The sequence below is a fragment of the Asterias amurensis genome, chromosome 1 (genome assembly GCF_032118995.1).
Source record: "Asterias amurensis chromosome 1, ASM3211899v1".
In the NCBI taxonomy this organism is placed as follows: domain Eukaryota; kingdom Metazoa; phylum Echinodermata; class Asteroidea; order Forcipulatida; family Asteriidae; genus Asterias; species Asterias amurensis.
Window position 1 is genome coordinate 21,926,239 of NC_092648.1, and position 17,745 is coordinate 21,943,983.

The following is a 17,745-nucleotide window of genomic DNA, read 5'->3' on the forward strand; positions in this document are numbered from 1 at the left end:
TAATTACTCAAAATAATTGTTCGCTAAGAAACTTACTAACGAGCTATGGGGAGCTGTTGATGGTAAAACATTGTGAAAAACGGCTCACTTTGAAGCCACGTAGTTTTTGAGAAAGAAGTTAATTCTCACTAAAACATTTGAATTGTATTCATTCTCTCACATCGACGACCAATTGATTCGCAATGTTAACATGTTTTATTTCCTGCCTACATACACCATGCACCAACCAAGTGAGAATACGGGTCTTTGACAATAATGATCAAGAAAATGGCCGCAACATTAGAATTACATTCGAATAAAAGGGATATAATTATTAGCGCACTAACATTCGAGCCAGTCGATGTTGCGCCTATGCTGGTGACTACTATAATACAAAAGTCTGCTTCGCCACAGAACTTTCTATTGCAACGTCACAGCCCGAGATTTTGCCAACCGAATGGGAAAACTATATAGTATGGAAAGTAATAAATGCAAATGAAAAACAGATAGCTAAAACAGGGGATATATCTAAAGTAAAAATTAGGAGAACCGGGCAGAAAAATTCTGCCCTGGAGATTCGGTCTCCCATTTATGATGGCACGTGCACCAAATCTTCTGATAGTATACAAATATTGACTGCTTCGAGTGCTATGGTTAAAACTATGACTCCCGAGGTGATCCCCGGAGCGTTCTATTTTCCCGAGGCGAAGCCGAGGGAAATAGAACGCTCCGGGGATCACCGAGGGAGTCATAGTTTTTAACCATTGCACGAGTAAAAGCAGTCAATATTTGTTTTATAACACCCCAAACATTTCTAAATACTGTACTATTATTATTAAGTTACAGACCTGAATGCTACAATCCACGGACGACGCGAATACAGATTGCAAACACTTTTACTTACTGTGTTGAATGTAGTGTCGTGCAATCCGAAATGGTTACAGACTATTAATTTATCATCCTCGTACACGCAACGGACGTCTGGGTACTGCACGCCGTGTGCTAGTCTGTCAGACTAGCGCACGGCGCCGTGTGCTAGTCTTCGGACTAGCGCATGGCAAACCGACGCACTATCACACGGCCGTCGTCTAGCAAAACTAAGACATGTCATGTGACGCGCTCTAAACCAATGACCAGGCAGAATACTTGCAAGGGGTGTTATAAAACCCTCTAGTATCTTCTGATAGCACCCTCCTCCTGTGAGCTAGACCAATCTCCGGTGAACAGATCCTGGGATACCCGGCCCAAGAGGAATTCCTTCCTCCATTCAATGGGAGACATAACAAGCAATATTCGACAAATTTAATGTGGCTCAGTGCGCATGGTTGTTGATGAACCAAGGACTACAATTCTATGACATCTGGCTGTGTGCCAAATTCCATGATGGCAGAAAAGATGCACGCAAACAGGAAACTTTCAGAAGTTTTCCTTTTCGCAGTGTCAGCGCCCTCTCGTGACTAAGTTTGTTGATCCCAAAGCCAAAAAGAAAACTGAACTTTGATTGGTCCTTTGGGCAATTTCTATCTGTTTCTATCCAATGAAGTACACGTTTACTTGTCGTTTCGGTGTATAACTCATCAAGGAAACATGGCGGCGCCCACGTCCCTTGACGGCAAAGTGTCCACGTCGGAGCCCGAAAAAGATCAATTACGAGGAAGATATGTTTCAAATAATATGACAAAAGGTGGACCAAGAGGCTTTCAAGAGTACGGAGGAGGTGATCCATTACAACTGGACCAATTTAAAATAGATATAGACGCGTACGACACTTCAATGGACATCGCTTCGGCACCACAAGTGGCGACAACAGTTGTTGGAATTCCGGTCAGCGCTGCATCAGGTACGGATGGGATTACTCTTTATTTACCACTATTAATATTAGGAGTAGTATTTTATCTAGTTAGTTAAGTATAGGATAATGCCCGAGGTGCGCGCCATTCGTGGGTAAGAATGGCCCGAGGGCGAAGCCCGAGGGCCATTCGTACCCACGAATGGCGCGTTCGCCGAGGGCATTATGCGACTTAACCCACACCTGTGACGTCATGCTATTGTTAAAATCGCTCCATTATTTCGCACGAATGGCGCGATATTGTTTAATTTTTAAGTCAATTGTTTGTATGTATTACGTAAGCTTGTTCACTCCAGTGAACACCACTGGTGGTGTGTGAACAATGGACGAAGACCAACATTTAGGAAATATGCTCGTTCCTTCGATAGTGGCATCATAGATCGGGAGCGAAAGTGGCAGCAGATAAGTGATTTTGTTTCTTGACTTAAAGTAAATTTAGACAAGTTAGTGATAGAAACAGATTATCAGATGATGTTGTAGCCGACTTTTTCGGTCTACAAAAAAACCAAAAGGTGAAGATAAAAGAAGTGACCTACCCGCGTACAAGCCCGTAGTTTCAGATTTGTTTTTAATAAACAAATTTAAGCTACCTTTATGATCAACAATTTCAGTTGAATTCCTGTTATTTTATGATGATATTGAAAAAAGTATCTTTGCAATCTTAAATTTTAGGGACTTTACTCACTTACCATGTTTGTGTATGATAAATTAAGCATTTTGAATTAATAAAAACAAAAAACAAAAATACTGGTTAAAATGAAATTGATTTATCTGACTTTAAGACCTGCTTAAATTACTGTTGTAGTTCTATAATTATTTTTTAACATCTCAGCTATATAATAATTTAATAATGTAGCTGTTCACTTGTGGAAAGTGTTAACGATCATTTTGCAATACATGTGTAGCTCAACAAACCTGTGTTTAAAACCATTAAAAACAAAATAATTTATGGTCCATGGCGTCATTGACTTCATTTACTTTATTCCCTAACTCTTTTATGCACAATGGGTGAATAGATGTACCCATCGCGCCATTCGTGCAAAATAATGGAGCGATTTAACAATAGCATGACGTCACAGGTGTGGGTTAATAGGGGTTAAAAAGCCGACAACGATGACAACAAGTTCAGAGCAGCGACAACGCCGACAACAAGTTTTAAATACCTCAAAAACGGCAAATAAACCATAGATGAATATTTAATATTATAGTATTAGTTAGAACTATGTCACAATGTGTGCTTTGTACTAATAGACCCAGTAACGGGTACCGGTCACTTCGGCACCTTGCAAACTCGGCACCTGCAAACTCGGCACCTTGCAAACTCGACACTTACAACCTCGGCACCTTGCAAACTCGACACCCACAAACTCGGCACATGTACAAATACAAACTCGGTACTCCTAGAACTAGTTCGGTTTCGTCCGGCTATCGTCTCCCGTAACCTCATAGGTTTATATATCTCACGCATTAAACGATCATGGTTCAATCATTGTTCAATGAATTTTGGAATCAGAAATCTCTCTTTATTTTAATTTTAATCTCGCCAAAATTAGGCTCTATGTATGTGTCCTTTGATATCTCAATGTCCGAGGGGGCGACCAGAGAACCCACTCCGCAATCTCAAAAAATGTTAAAAGTTATAAATTCTTACCGTAATTCAGTCCCCAAACACTCCGTGCCGTGTTACCACTACACTACAAATGCGGATTGTCCCCGAACTCTGCCGAACGCATCGCGAAGTCACGACACGTGACGAGCGTGCTCATATAATTTTTTTTCCCAGGACAAACGTGGAGAATTTTCGCACACGTTCGTCCATCGAATTTAAACAAAAACACTCGATCCGTGCTTTGTGTACAAAACATATGGGCACACGCCTAGGAATCAAACGTCTGGTTCCCAGACGCGTGTCCATATGTTTTTGTACGCAAAGCACGGATTGAGTGTATTTTTATTCTAGGACAAACGTGTGTAGAAAATTCTCAACATTTGTCCTGGGAAAAAAATAATATGCGCACGCTCGTCACATGTCGTGACTTCGCTATGCATTCGGGGACAACCGAAATAGTTCTAGGAGTACAAACTGGGCACCCAGTTCGATTTTCACACTGATTTTCAGCCCCCAGTCCCATAAAAAGTTTGATCCTGTGTCGCGACTGGTCCGTCGGTAAATTAGTCCCCGATCGTGGCCGGCGCCTTTCGGCAAACCACGCTCTGTTTAAAGCAAAATTTCATTGAAAACCATTAACCAAATTAAACAAACCCTTTTTAAAAATGTTTAAACCCAAATCATGAAAAAAATTGCGCCGCACTTTCACCGACATGGACACAATCAGCATAAACATCATTTTAAAAACTTGTAGATTCATTGAACCATGATTGAACTCGGTGCGGCGCCACGGTAAATTTCCTGTGGGCCCAAATTTTCTCGAAAGTTCGGAATTCTTATCAACCCCCATAACTAGTGATTTTGCCATTAACAGCGTTTACAAAGCTACTAATTATCAAACCCTTTTTTATTGTGTAATTACATGTACGTTACTTTATTTTAACCACTTGACTCTTTCGAGGTTATTTTTGCGTGGTGCCAAGTTTGTTAGTCAATAAAAGGCCGGTGCCGAGTTTGTATAGTGCCGACATTCTTGGTGCCGAGTGGGTGCCGAGATTGCAAGGTGCCGAGTTTGCAGGTGCCGAGTTTACGAGGTGCCGAAGTATTCGGTATTCCCAGTAACTAGTAAATACTAAATAAAATAGCTAAAGTTTATAAATTTCTAAAAGATATCAAACATATTGTCAACACTAGACCCTTACCTCGGTCATTACTTCTAGAAACCAGGTTACACACACTAACAATCACCGACATTAATAAACTCCAAACTGGTATATTAATGTTCAAATATACCAATAACCTTCTTCCTCGCACTTTCTCCTCATATTTCACCTCAATTAGCGATATTCACCATTACCATACTAGATCACATAATAACTACTATATCCCTCTTGCCCGCACATCATTCTTAATGAACACACTTCGTTTCTATGGACCTTGTCTATGGAATGGACTCAGGCAATCTGTGAAATCAAAGTCCCCTGTTGGCCGATTTAAAACCGCTTTCAAAAACCATCTTATCCCCCAGTATATAGCATAGTTTACAAGTACATTTGTTTTTTGTCTTGGTTTAAATGTGCTTTATTTTGCTTGGTACCTCTTTTATTAACCGTGTCGTAATGTTGCATTAGTCAGTCTGATTTCTACTACAGTTTATGTCCACTCCGTTTGTTTGTCTGGTTTTGTTTCATTGTTTTGTTTTGTTTTGTCTTTTGTCTTTTTTTTTTTTGCTTGTTCTTTATTGTTTACTTTAGTCTATTTTTGTTCGTTTAAGGCATTCCGTTTATAAGCTTCGGCTTCCTGGGTTATGCCTCCACGTATTAGTTTATTGTATCTATTGTTTTGTTTTCTTATTAAGTGATCACCCTTTGTGGAAATAAATGTTCGTTGAATTGAATTGAATTGAAACTATAAGGCCTCATAGGGGTCTAATATTTTGGACCTCCTTAACGCTATACGTTTTTAAAATCGATTTTAAAATCGGCGATTATTAAACATTGTTTGGAACGACCCCCTTTGAAGTAATGTAGATTTAGAGAAAGAGTAGCTGAGGCATCTGAAACACAAAATTCTATCCAGCAAGGGTAGTTCATTTCATTATTTTCTTATAAATTTGACAACCAATTGAACCTAATCTTTCACTGATTTTGTTCTTTTGTGCGTATCTGGGATACACCAAGTGAGGATACTAGTCTTTGACAGTTACCCTAATTAAAACCAGTTTTTAGCAGTAATTCAGAGTTATATAACGCATTATATTTTGTTAACTGTTTTTATTTCTTGAAGACTTACGACAGAGAGCAATTCTTAATGGTGGGTCCAAAGACTACATCACTGGACCAATTCAGCCCTTTGCCAGGCCTCAACAAGGAACCTTGTCCAAGCTAGCCCAGGAGTTTCTATCAGTTATTGGTGAAAAGGAAGTAAGTGTAATGTTCTTTTTGTATACACTTATACTTAGTTATACATGTAATGTCTTACTGTTTGTAAATATGTGAACCGCTCTGTGAAAATGAGTCAGATGTTGACTATTTAAAGAATTGAGTCATAGACGCGTGACCTCTGGCGTTACTCGACAACCATAACATGATTCGCGGGCATACCGCCGCGCAAAACCTTTGTGTTTTGGCAGCCAGCTGGAAAGTACACAAAATCTTACCATGACTACGCGTCTTTTTGCCCGGCGAAATATGGCGTGTACATTGTTTTGTCAACAGAGGGCAGTTTGAATGTAAACATAGGTCACATTGTCTTTATGTGCGGCTTGACAGAACACACCAGCAGCAGTTATTTGGTGTATGTCTAAGCTTTGGGATGTATCGCGTTGCTGAGTTACTCCTGTTTGTAAAAACGAATTACAAGTAAATTGATGTTTTATTCCTGCTGCAATTAATTTGTTTCTCATAATTATAACTAAAGTGTACTTTTACAAGCAAGGAGGTGATCAATCACCAAATACGGTTTAGTTAGAATTAATAACTTCAGGACTCATTTTGATGGAAATTGAAGTAATGTTTGTGATTCCATTTGTTGTTTCCTTACCAGGCAAAACGCGTGGTTCTTTTGGGAGTGGTTAATATTACCTGCATGATTGTGCTCCTATTATGGTGTCAGTCAACCAACAGTATGGGTGAGTAGTGTAATTATCATAAATATTAGTATAACAAATTTGACAATATAAAACAGCATTACATACAATTTATGTGAATACAGTTATGGATTCTATAGAATAATGAAATATACTTTCAATACCCACAAAGAAAAATGATCTTCTCTTACACATTTGTTTTCCTTCTCATTTTAATTCCTGTCTAATAAAAATATTTCTGTACTATACAAATTTTGAGACCCAAGTCCAGTTGTCTTTTGTTTTTTTTTTTACCCTAAAAATTCCATCCCTGATTAAACTACTTTTTACCAAGCCCATTTGTAATTTCACCCTTTCTCTTCTAATAACAGCATTGAGTGCCTACACGTTTCTGACAGTATGTGATCTCATGCTCCTGATAACGTGCCTGATTAGCATCTGGGTAGCCCAGCAGAAACCAGTCTCAGTATTTTCATTCGGGTAAGTTAAACTGAAGTTTTAAAACCATAGACCCTATTCACAGCGCACAGCGCACAAACACGCGTGCTCCTGTCCCCTATTTCGTGTGTCAAAGTGTGCACAAACCGATGGCACATGTGTTTCCGCACCTCCGAACTGAGTACCTCTGCCAGTTGCCTTTTTGGGGAGTCCGTTCCTTTTGTGCACATTTGACACCAAAACTATTGAAGAGGAGTCGCGCGAGATGAGCGCTGCCTATTGTGAATAGGATCTATACAGTCTTAGCTGCCCACAATCTTTGTTTCTTTATCTGCAACGTTATGCAAGAGTTTTGAAGCTCGACCTCTCCATGAATGTTTATTGACTATAGTATAGTTGCAGGAATTTCATCCATTTCGTGTGAGCAAAATAATTATTTCTTTTTATTTTATAGCTGGGTCCAAGGGCGCTGAAACATGTGGCCATCATGCCATGTACAAAAAGGATAATTGAACTCTCGCAGTCTATTGCGCAAATTGCCCAGTCAGTTCTGCATGTTGGGCCGTGCATAAAAACTTCACCATTTGACCTCTCTATAACGCGCAGTGCGGACTGATTGAGCATTCTGTTAACTAGTGACGGCATCTGTGTGTCCTTTTGAGCGCTCTTCTTTCTAATTCATTTTCTAACTTTCACTGGTGTGTTTTGGCTGAGCGTTCTTGTGCACCATTCTCAAGTTCAGGTCTTTGTTACAGTGTGGGTTTGAGGCATGGGTCTTTTCCATTGTGCTTTTGAGTAAGATATGGCCCTTTTCAAAACCATGGCTTCGGCTTTGGATTCGGCTTCCGGCTCCATGCTCTCGTCTGAAGCCCTGAGCGTGTATGCGCAAAGCATGCACAATTGTCGAAATAACAGCGGAGCCAAGCTATCCTGAACCGCATCCAAAGCCAAAGTCGTAGTTTTGAAAAGGGCCTATGATTGTTTTTACCTTTTGGATGAAGTGTAAAGCTGTAGGTCCTGTAAGTAAAAGAAAGGGCCTAGTAAACTCATCATTTTTTATTAAAGTTAGTATCTCTATTTCTTTGCAGGTTTGAGAGATTTGAAGTGCTTGCGGTATTTTCCTGTTCTATGTTGGCAATATTTGGGGCAATATTTATCATGAAAGAAAGGTAAATAAACCCAAAGGAAATATTGATTATGTTAGTACCTTGGCCCTTATGTTATGTTTTGTGCGGTTGTATTTGACTAAGGATTTGTCATCACATTTGGTTTAAAAAAAAAAAATATTAATAGTAATAATTTTTGGCAGTGAAACTAAAAATACATATAAAGAAAAAATATGAGATCCCAGAACCAAACCAAATCACAGTGCAAAGAAATCATAAAATTGAAATTTCTTTAATTGAAATGAATGAGGAATTTGCACTAAGCGAGTTCGACTGGCCATGTAGCTTTCTCATTTTATTGGTCATGGTGGTTGTGGGCTTGTGGCGTGTCCTGGCTATGCAGTTAAGAGCACCGACTCTGGTGTTTCTGATCGGCAGAGTATAGATTCAAGTCTCAATTGAGGCACTTGTGTCTTTGAGCAAGACACTTAACTATAATTAGTAATTACTTTGTCTTTTGGATGAGACATAAGCCATACGTCCTGTGCACATAAAACAACCCATATCATTTATTGTGGAAAGCCTGGTGTTTCTGGTTCACATAGCCCTTGATTACAAGTCTCCTTTGGCTTTGAAGCTAAGTGATTAAGTTCACTTATGAGTAATGATTCTTAATTCAAAATCAAACCAGCACCTTTCAAATTGTTCACACACTCTTCACTTCTCTGACTATTGTTTCTTTCTTTCTGATACAGCACGGAGCGATTCTTCCAGCCAGCTGAAATCCACACGGGTCGCCTGATGCTGGGTACCGGTCTAGGATTCATCTGTCATGTAATAGTTGCATATGGAGCCAATAATAAAGCATTTAGGCACGTCATTGAAGCAGCAAGGTCCAGTTGGCTGCAGGAACACTTTGCAGATATAAGCAAAAAGTAAGCTTTAAATGAACAATTTTCATCTCTGTTGATATGCGTTTGGGTTCCAACCTCAGATTCAAGTTTTGGAGCATCAAACTTATATCTTTTTTTTACATAACCACATTACTTCGAAGCAAAATGCTTTATAATATCAAACGCTGTGTTTAGCTTCTAAACAAAAGAATTATTGCCAATAACTTTAGGAATGATTAGCAAACGTATACAGTCCCTTTAAATGATCTCTGGTTTCGTGATCAGAACTATTTTAAACAAAGTCCCTTTAAAAATAGATGATGTGGATTGTTTGAGAAGATTCTAACGCATGTACTTTTCTCCCTTTAATCTGTTTAGTTTTTGTGCAGTAGTTCCTGGATTTGATCGTCTACTTCTTCCAAGAGTCAATCCATTCATACTGATTGCCTTCGCTGGAGCTCTGTCTCTTTTCATTACAAATCTACTTATTGATGCAAAGTAAGATATAGAAATATTGTTTTTAGTATTGTTTTAGTCCATAAGACTAAAACATTAACTTCATATTTTTTTTATGAAGAGTGGACCAATTCCTATACCCCCACTTACATTAAACACAGCATTCAGACAACTTGCATGGCCTATTGCAGCAACCAGAAACAAGGAATTTTCAGGTCTTGAAATGCTGTCCTTGTCTTCAACAAATCAACATATTTTCCCTAAAGATTGATACTGGCATGAAATTCATTATCAGCTTTTTGATAGAAATTTATCAATAATTTGTTTTTGAAACTTACCTATCATTAAGAATCTATGATGATTTAAAGGTAGGGTCATAGGTAGGTTTTGTTACCATAAGGCTGATTTTCGTTGGTGCAGATTTTAAAGAAAGATCCAACAAAAGAAAGCTTCAGCTGAGCACAGAGTCTGCTTGTTGAGAAAACGGCAAAAATGGTCACTGACAGTATTTTCACAAGAATGTAAAATCCATCCACGTTTAGCGAGGTGGTAGCGGATACTAGCTGCATCTGTGGCCGCAGCATACAAAAACACTCAGAAATCTGAGAAACATTTCATGCATGAAATGTGTCTCAGATTCAAATGTTTTTATTGAATTCTAATCAATGGGGGTATTACAGATGAAATAACTTCACAGGATACTTACTACCAGTACCATCTTATTATAAGTGAGCTTTGGATAGAAATTACACCTTTGTTTGTTTGTTTTTGTTTTTTTTGGGGGGGGGACATGGTTTGACCAAGGAAACCACTTGAAATAGAAGAAGTAATACAATTCAAAGTCCATTCTATTTCCTTTCGCTTTAAAAGATACTACCTTACTGAAACTCTATCATGTTGTCGTTGCAGCAATTATTTTATCGCAGACTCCCTAGCGGCGTTTGCAATAGCTTTAATGATGTGTGGAACTATGTTCCCAATGAGCGTCTACACTGGAACTATACTACTGCAGACATCTCCTGCTCACATCATCGGCCAACTAGATAAGAGTCTTAGAGAGGTAAGTGTTTGCCTTAAAGGCACTGGACACTATTGGTAATTACTCAAAAATAATTGTTAGCCTACAACTGACTTGGTAACAAGCAATGGAGAACTGTTGGTAATTACGTGGGAGATACGGCTCCCTCTGAAGCACATAAAGTTGTGCATCAAGGGTGTTTTTACTTTTATTATTTTCTTGCAACTTTGATGACCAATTGAGCCCAAATTTTTACAGGTTTTTCGTCTTATTTTATCCGTATGTTGGGACACATCAAGTGAGAATACTGCCATTGATTTCACAAAACTCTTCCTAACTTCAGATTAATCTTAGGACTTAGGACGAGTCCCAACCCTGCACTGTAGCACGCAGACCTTAAGATTAATCCTAACTCGAGATAAGACGAGTTCTAACTCTTTGTGAAATCGACGGCTGGTCTTTGAAAACTACCAAACGTTTCCAGTGCCATTAAAGGGTGTGTCTTGGCCGAGCGGTCTAGTTCACAGGTGTTGTCAGTAGCAGATTTGGGGTTTTGATAGGCTCTTAACCATAATTGCTTTGTAAAAATAAAATGGAAAGGAAGTGCATTCTGCTCTTCCAGCAAAGCTTATAGTAGCTGATATCTTTACCTACACCCTTACAGACTGTGAAGGGGGTAACCGTGTTTCTGGCGTATGAGTAGACGGCAACAGGTCCCTGGTGAAAGTTGATTTGGGTTGATAGCCCAAATCAGTTAATGTGTAGCCCTCACCTTGCTGTAAGGTGATCTCTCATAAAAGATGAAAAATTAATAAACTGTTGTCATTATCATGACAGGCCTGTGGCTGTACATGAAATTACAAACAGTTACAAGAAATCATATGTCTGTCAGACATATTCTTTAATGTTGGTTCTCTTGTCCTGTGTGACATATATAATTGTCTTCTTTTCAGGCTTCAACTCTGGATGGTGTGTTGGAATTTCGTAATGAACATTTCTGGACCATCTCATTTGGAACAATAGCTGGCTCGCTTCAAGTACGAGTGCGCAGAGATGCAAATGAGCAGGTTAGGTTTTCCTTCTTGTTTTTCTTTTTTGCTTCTTTTTTGGGACTGTCGGAAGGGATGGGAAAAAACAGCAATACACTTCTCGTGATTATTTGTGTGGAGATTTTGAGGGGCTCCATAAATTCATTTTTGCACACATATTTTTAGTGGGTATAGTCTTTATAAAAGAGTGGGAAAATGACACAATTCTCGATTTTGCATGATTAATTACCTCAGAGAGTTGATGTATTCCAGTTGGTTGAAACCCCTTCACATATATGGCTTGGTCCAATTGGTTAGCCCTTAATACAGTAACATTGCTATTATTTTTACTTAATGGTAGTGAAACCAAAATACAAAAGTGCCCTGTACAATGACCCATATGACTGAAGATACCTTTGTAGGAAAGATTAACACATGTTAAGTTATATATGTGGAAGGAAAACCCATAGGATGGAAAACAAATGATATCAGATAGGGATTGTGAACCAAATCCACATGCAAGGATCCAGTCTGCAGTGGGATTCGAACCAGGGTCCATAGAGGTGAAGGGTAGGGAAAGGAACCACTGAATTAACATAAATGTCATGCGACAAAGACTGAGTCATCACAATGTTAATGATTCATTATAACCCCAAAACAGAATATTTCCTAACAATTCTATGTTTGTATTTTCTTATTTATAGATGGTCCTTGCTCATGTTGCCAACAAATTGTCTCATCTCGTCACTACTCTGACCATCCAGGTTACCAAGGATGACTGGACTCGTCTCACTCCAATCTCTTCATTCCCTGGCGAGGCTCTCTCCACAAAACTACCCCCGCCTGCTCCTCTCAATGCAAACTTCCTTGCCAGCAACCCGGGCATGAGCACATACTCAGCAGCTGCTCCACCAAAACCGACCAAAAATCTTTACGATTTCCAGCTGCCCACCACCCCAAGTAGAGCATCGAGTACACCATACGGCACACCAAGCCGAGATCTGAGTTTCTATTCGGACATTGGTCCTATTTCATCCTACGGGGCAATGAACACTCCTGCAGCGTACGAGGATTCCAAACTCAAAGGGATTTTGCGGACTGGTGGTGTTGGCATGAGAACAATGCCACCTAACATGGCAAACAGCCGACAGCTTCCAAATGCCAGGAGTGCTGTAATCGATGTGAACAATTTGGGCACAGCAAATCTGTACACACCAGGGACGCTTTTGTCGCAACAGCATGATATGAGCTTTGATAGCTGATGAAGTTGGCCAGCTTTGTATCAAATACATCCAAGTTTTTAATAGTGTAAGGAAACTCACTGATTACTGTTGTAAATAAAAGAGATCGTCTTAACCGTTGTACAGAGAGCAAGCGAAGAACAACTATGTATTTTAGGTTTACAAACAGCTCGTCCTTAGTTATAGTAGCTTGTGTTTGTACATCTGCCTTGAATGTATTGTCCGTCAAAGCCTTATTCATTCATTCTTTTTAAGATATGGTTACTGAAATGTAGCTTGAAATGTACTGTACCAGAACTGTTTATGATACTTACAATTTCAAATTTGTTTTCTCAAGGGTTGACACCTACATTAAATCAAAAACAAATACAGGGTACATCTACAACAAACAAAGTTTATTTCTTTTTTATTGTGTTTTATTACACTTCACACTTGCAAAACACTAACAGGAAATAAACGATACAAAATAGAACAGACTGAAAAACTGAAAATAAATTGCCAGTAAACAATAAAAAAGGTAAAAAGAGATTATTCAAAACACTATGAGATTGTTTTTACCCTGTGTATCTTCATGTTAATTTTTCAATGTTGAACAATATGGCAGGAAAATGAAGACTTGTATTATTTTGTTAACAAAGCTAAATGTTCACCGGAAAAGTGTAAAGAAAAACCCTTTTTCAGTTGTGTAGAAACAAAGTGCTAAAAATGCCTGCTGAGGTCTTCATTTAAAAAAAAAGGGGGTTTCAGGAAGATCTTTTTTTTTTCCCACGTGCTGTTTTCACCTTGTATTTTTAGTGTAAATCTCTGTAAACTTTGTGATACTTGTTGTCGTTGCTAAATGCATGTAGGCTCATGTGGTAATGTGTCGTATTTCAGTTTTTTACAGTATTTCTGACCACATGGGTGAACCAAATTTATGTGGTGGAAAACAAGTAAGACAAATTGCGGTGTTTTGGTCCTTTTTTAAATTGTGGTTATAATTGTCATCATTATTTATTTATTTGGCCATTTATATAAGAAAACAAAATACTGGCAGTCGGAATAAGATACACCTGTATTTGTGATGCAAGAAAATTGCTTTCTAAAGCGCCCTTATGTGGTCAAAAATACTGTCACGAATTGAAAGAGGAAAGGATACTTTCAGGATCGCATGAACAAAATATTTGTTTTTTTTCCTTCTTCTGTTCATGATATACAGTTTTGTGATCACTCAAAGCATCCCATTTTGAACTACTTCATTTTTACTCACTTTAAGTCAACAATTTCCTTAGCTTCTTTCTCCTCCGAAATTGTAATAAAAAAAGGAAGCATTTTCCCGTTGTATGTGACCCCATGTCTTTGTGTTGTTTATTCATTCAACATAATGGTTTATAAATGGCCATGCAAATGGTGTACTGCACACTTTACAGTAAAAAATAACTGTCGTCAAAATAAAAAACAAAATGGAAAGGCGGCAATACAAAAAACTATAAAAAAATAACTAATTACAAATTATTTAATTTAAAAAAGTTGATAAAAGCCTGAGAAAGACCTGATACAAGGTGGGGGACATAAAACATAAGAAAATGAGTATACAAACAGGGTGACCGAAGCAGCAAAACGATTTTTTCCCATACAAAACGACAGATATGGTCTTCATTTCAATGTACTTCTACATTATTTCTGTCAATACTTTTCAGATAAAGGCCTAAAAAGACTGAATTTCAGAAGCCCTTTGGACTTATTATATATTCAAACCGAGGTCACGCATGAAAAATCACGCCAACTCGTGCAGATAAATCACAAACTTATAGACACCGGCAGCCCAGAGCACTTTGGTTAAAGGAACGAGGTACCAATATTTGAGTACAGGAATGTTTAGTGGATAACCTGACATAGTCATGGTCAGATATGGATGTCTGTCGGGGACCCCCCGCTGCGTGTGACGCATGGACCCCTAACAAAGAGGCAAAATAATGGGCTGGATCAAAGATTCTAGGTACCACATGAAACCAAGTGGAAATGGTCATTACCATGATACTAAGTAAAAAATATCAACCGCCAGACAAATTTTCTGCTGCGTTAGGCCTGCCAGACACCCCCTCCCCCAAATATTTAGTGTACAAACCTATGGGTTGAAATTAACCAGTTGTCAAAATAGCTCAGATTTACATGAAACTTTGTCTAACTGTTCCACTATGGCTAATATGAACACAAACCAAAAATTAAATCCATACTCCATACCGTTTCCGAGAATTAGCCTCTTAAAATATGCTAAAATCTCCCCCTTTTGGAGCTCCGCCCCCGGCCGACACCGCGCGTGTCGTGGTATTCTTTTCAAACATTAAGAGCTTGTAGTTTAATAACGACACAAGCTGTGTGGCTGAAAGGTGTATGCTATTTAAGTTGTGGCCCTTGATTCATAATTTGGCTGCATTGGGCCTGCCAGACACCCCCACCTATGGTGGCCCTGAAGGGACATCGCATATCGCAAACGTGTGCGCATACGTATGCAATGTCGTGAAACAATTCGCAAATATGTGCGCACACGAATGCAATGTCGTGAAACAATTCGCGAATATGTGCGCACACGTCTGCGAATATTATTTGCGATGTCGTGAATTTTATTGCATACCATGTTGCATACCTTTGAATAAAATATCTAATGATCTGGGGGGTTTCTTTCCAACAGTGAGATAAGCGGTAGTCATTGCAGCAGTAGTCTTTGTTGTGAGGCAAGCGAGGCGGGTGGTCTTCCTTGGCCTGGTGCCAAGTTCCTGGGTATACACATGCTTTACAGAGGGAGCCTGCTGTAGCGCCACAGTACTCCCTAGATCGGTAACAAATTATCCACAACTATGACATCATCCTAATGGTATGCAACATGGTATGCAATAAAATTCACGACATTGCAAAACAAATCGCATTCGTGTGCGCACATATTCACGATTTGGTTCACGAGATTGCATACGTGTGCGCACATATTCGCGATTTGTTTCACGAGATTGCATACGTGTGCGCACATATTCGCGATTTGTTTCACGACATTGCATACGTGCGCACATATTCGCAAATTGTTTCACGACATTGCATACGTGTGCGCACATATTCGCAAATTGTTTCACGACATTGCATACGTGTGCGCACATATTTGCGAACTGTTTCACGATATTGTATACGTGTGCGCATATATTCGCGATTTGTTTCACGACATTGCATACGTGTGCGCACACGTTTGCGTTATGCAATGTCCCTTCAGGGCCACCATACCCACCCCCCCCCCCCCCGGGGTTAAACATCGGAGGAACGGAACCAACCAATAGGCCTAATGCACTGTTTTTAACACAAGGTTCCTGGGTATACACATGCTTTACAGAGGGAGCCTGCTGTAGCGCCACAGTACTCCCTAGATCGGTAACAAATTATCCACAACTATGACATCATCCTAATGGTATGCAACATGGTATGCAATAAAATTCACGACATTGCAAAACAAATCGCATTCGTGTGCGCACATATTCACGACTTGGTTCACGAGATTGCATACGTGTGCGCACATATTCGCGATTTGTTTCACGAGATTGCATACGTGTGCGCACATATTCGCGATTTGTTTCACGACATTGCATACGTGCGCACATATTCGCAAATTGTTTCACGACATTGCATACGTGTGCGCACATATTCGCAAATTGTTTCACGACATTGCATACGTGTGCGCACATATTTGCGAACTGTTTCACGATATTGTATACGTGTGCGCATATATTCGCGATTTGTTTCACGACATTGCATACGTGTGCGCACACGTTTGCGTTATGCAATGTCCCTTCAGGGCCACCATACCCACCCCCCCCCCCCCCCGGGGTTAAACATCGGAGGAACGGAACCAACCAATAGGCCTAATGCACTGTTTTTAACACAAGGACTATCAGCCGCCTCACAAAATGTTTTGCTTCATTGGGCGCGGCCCGACAGACACCTACCCTCCTAGTTGCGATAACGTAACCCTCCTGCCGACGGCGGAGCCGGAGGGTCACGAGTCACTTCAATCGAAAAACGGCGAAATGGTCAAACACGTACAATTTCAACAGCTAGTCAACAGATTTGCTCAATTTTTCCCCTTTCGAAAATCATGACTTAAATTCTAAGAAAACGACCTTAATCCTCAATATCTAATGAATAACATTCGACACACTATTGAGAAAGTATTTTGAACTAAAGTACAAAAACTTACCAGATCCCGAAGCGAAACAGTCCCAGGTTCTATTTTGAACCTATCGCTTCGCCATTTTGTGACTTCCGGATGTTCATTGCTGTTAGACAAAACCATTCTGTAAAAGGGGTGTTATAAGGCAGCGCGGCAGTGCGTGTGCGCTGTCCGTTTACTATGCCCGCTGTTCACTCACTTAAAGCGCTGCCGCACTGCAGCACCCCTTGTAACACCCCTTTTACAGAATGGTTTAGTCAAACTCGGCTGCGGCTCGGTCGGCTGGTACCTGCGGTTGGGTTCAGCGCTTGGGGCTGCGCATGGTAACCAGCGACAGGTTCAAAAATAGAACCTGGGAAATTTGTGACTGTTTCGCTCCCGGAATCTGGTAAGTTTTTGTCCTTTTTTTTCAAAATATTTTCTCAATTGTGTTTTTGAATCTTATTCATTAGACATTGAGGATTACGTTCGTGTTCATAGAATTTGTGTCATTATTTTTTAAAGTGGTAAAAAATGAGCAAATTTGTTGACTAAAATATTTCGCCGTTTTTCGATTGAAGCGACTCGTAACCCTCCGGCTACGCCGTCGGCAGGAGGGTTACGTTATCGCAACTACTACCCTCCCCGGGTTAAACATCAAAGTAACCACCTGAAACCAAGTTGAAATGATCAATAACACTATTCTTTGACCAGTATAGTATCAATCACCAGACGAAAGTTTTGCTGCATTGGGCCCGGCAAACACCTACCCTCGATCCCCGCGTTAAACATCAAAGGAACCACCTGAAACCAAGTTGAAATGACTAATTTATTGGTCACTTCAACTTGGTTCAGGGGGCCGTTCCTCTGAA

The 17,745-nt window shown here is 39.7% G+C and overlaps 1 protein-coding gene across 1 annotated transcript; it reads left to right on the forward strand.

Annotated features, from left to right (window-relative positions):
* Positions 1 to 1,522: 1,522 nt before the first annotated feature.
* LOC139951359 (zinc transporter 6-A-like) lies at positions 1,523 to 14,033 on the forward strand. Its single transcript, XM_071950261.1, has 10 exons — positions 1,523 to 1,819; positions 5,724 to 5,860; positions 6,483 to 6,567; positions 6,897 to 7,005; positions 8,052 to 8,132; positions 8,825 to 9,004; positions 9,341 to 9,460; positions 10,328 to 10,478; positions 11,390 to 11,503; positions 12,169 to 14,033. The coding sequence occupies exons 1-10, from the start codon at positions 1,567 to 1,569 to the stop codon at positions 12,724 to 12,726; spliced, it is 1,788 nt and encodes a 595-aa protein (XP_071806362.1). The 5' UTR covers positions 1,523 to 1,566; the 3' UTR covers positions 12,727 to 14,033.
* Positions 14,034 to 17,745: the final 3,712 nt, after the last annotated feature.